Genomic DNA, 2,539 nt, shown 5'->3' with positions numbered 1-2,539 from the left:
TTGATTCCACCCAACGCTCTTTGCCGAGTACAAATCTCTACTTTCATTAATTTTGGGGCGTCTTATTCAATTTTATAGTATTGTAAAACAATGGAAGTGTTGTTGAAATAGTATTGAGTAAAAGTTGACATATTCCAGTCTGTGATTATCATCAACATCCATTCCTTTAATTTTAGTCTCAATAATTCCTAATTTCTGCTTTTCTAACTCAAACATTAGGCATAATTTCCTATAAATGAGGTTTATTGACCATGAATTCCAAAAATAACTGTAAAACTAAAGTTAATAAGTTAGTCTAACGTAGTGTTGAAAACGTCAAAAAAAGTGACAAACATTGAAAAAAAGCGTCAAAAGTGATGAAAAAAGGGACAAAATGTCAAATGTGTTGATTTTCCCATTTTAGCAAGCAGTCCAAAGTCCAGAGATTAGAAATATTGAGTGAATACAAACGCATTTGTGTAAAAAACAAAGTGAGCAGTATCGTCTGACATAACTCATACATGTGGAATATGTGCCGTGGGGACGGACATTACGCTGTTTTGGACAGCAGTCTCATGTCTCGTGTCTTCTCCTCTCAGACGACGTGGCGGAGCGGCACGGCATCAAGATCCTCAGCTACCCGCAGTACTGCCGCTTCCGCTCCCTGCAGAGACGCCTCCAGGACGGAGCCAGGGGGCCGGGGCTGCAGGACCCCCACCTGCTGGCCCTGGGGGGCGTCAGGACCAGGACCAGCACCCGGCTGATGTACTGCAGGGACACCTTCAACCACCCGACGCTGGAGAGCAGCACCAACTTCTCCTGGCAGTTCAGTGAGTGTCCCCGTGCTGGATTATCGAGACTTTAAAACCCGATATCTGCAAAGTCACTAGAGCTGGGCAGTACAGTGATCCCTCGCTACATCGCGCTTCACCTTTCACGGTCTCGCCGGTTGGTTCACGGATGTGCATGGTGCGTTGTGTTCTGCATTCTGATTGGCTGGACAGTCTCTCAGCTTCTTCTCTACCTGTGTGTCAATAACGTTGCGGTTTATAGACGTACGTAAAACAGCTCGCCAAATTAAGTTTGCAGATTCTCTTTGCAGTTTCAAGTTTCTCTAAAAAGCCCAAAATGTCGACAAAACGTTGTGCACCGTTCCGTAAAGAAGGAGGAAAACGACAAAAGGACGACAGTAGCAATAGGTTTTAATAAGGATGCCAGAAGGGTTGCAGCTATACGCAACGAGACCACGGTAGGGATGGAGTCTACTTAGCTTCGTGGATTAATGACTGCAGAATTACGCTGGATACGAACGTTATCTCCCCAAAATCTAGACCACTGTATCAGACCCGGCTGACAGGGAAGAGGAGCAGGATGCAGACACCGGGCCATCATCAGGTGCTGCTCACGCAGGTTACTACTTCACGGATTTCGCATATCACGGGTTCTTTTTGGAGCGTAACCCCCGTGAAAAACGAGGGTTCGCTGAATATCCACGTTGCTGTTTGATTTTCTCTGCATCGCCCAGTCATAATAGTCAGCAGAAGTCAGTAGATGCACAAGCAAGAACAGGAAGGCGTTGTTATTGTTCCCCACGTGTACTCTAGTGAGACTAGATGAACACCCGCCTCCAAGGGATTCTGGGTTTGTTTGGTTTGTTTATTTAGAAATATTACAAAAATCTGGATTGAAATGCTAACAAGTTCAGTCAGGATGGAGGTGGTGCTTTGCAGACGAGGAGACATGTTTCAAAAGTCCAAAAGGTTTCCACACATATAATTGTTGTGTTCAAATCTTTATGACCATTTTAATCTGCCATGTCAACATCTGGTCAACGCACCAGATGTTTTGGTTTGGATAATAAGATGCCTATCACACAGCGGATGGACGAGTAGTTAATGGGAACATCGGGAAGATTTCACCGTCCATCGTAGTATTTCCTTTTTGACAGATTTTGTATCTTTGTATCTCTGACTCATTACACATCTGGAGCTCTCTGTAAACACTGGGCAGCTGAGACAAAGTCTTTCCCACATGTTTAGTCCTTAAAATCTAATTGCATGTTTTTTTTCTGACATTCTTTGAGTCTTCATGCATGTTGTTTGGGGGGGTTTTCTGCAGGATGTCCGTCTTTTAGTCTTCGAGGGCGACCTCGCAAGAGGAGAGGCCGAGACGGGAAAGACTCCCCGAACTCCAGCCAATCAGAGTCCTGGATCGAGCGGATGAAGGTTTGTTCTCCATGTGGATTACTGACGACGTTTTCTTCTGCTAAACACAGAAGACACAGCACGTTGTCTCATTTACATAAACACGGTCTGACTTACATTAGGACCTTCATTTGGATCATATGTCTGTGTCTGTTATCTGGTGTGTGTGTGTGTGTGTGTGTGTGTGTGTGTGTGTGTGTGTTGTCTGGATCTTCCCTGTGTCTGTGTGTGTGTGTGTTGTCTGGATCTTCCCTGTGTCTGTGTGTGTGTGTGTTGTCTGGAGCGTCCCTGTGTCTGTGTGTGTGTGTGTTGTCTGGAGCGTCCCCGTGTGTGTGTGTGTGTGTGTGTGTGTGTTG

The 2,539-nt window shown here is 45.3% G+C and overlaps 1 protein-coding gene across 1 annotated transcript in view; it reads left to right on the top strand.

The window, feature by feature from the left end:
• zgc:77151 (uncharacterized protein LOC337153 homolog) overlaps positions 1–2,539 on the top strand; it is a 34,344-nt gene that overhangs the window by 24,721 nt on the left and 7,084 nt on the right. Inside the window, exons 5-6 of the mRNA XM_034890858.1 lie at positions 579–809; positions 2,098–2,217. Of these exons, the coding sequence (XP_034746749.1) occupies positions 579–809; positions 2,098–2,217 (351 nt within the window). The remainder of the gene's footprint in view (positions 1–578; positions 810–2,097; positions 2,218–2,539) is intronic.

Source organism: Etheostoma cragini, chromosome 13, assembly GCF_013103735.1.
Source record: "Etheostoma cragini isolate CJK2018 chromosome 13, CSU_Ecrag_1.0, whole genome shotgun sequence".
Taxonomy (NCBI): Eukaryota; Metazoa; Chordata; class Actinopteri; order Perciformes; family Percidae; genus Etheostoma; species Etheostoma cragini.
The sequence above is the reverse complement of the archived record's forward strand: the minus strand, read 5'-3'. Positions and strand labels throughout refer to the sequence as shown.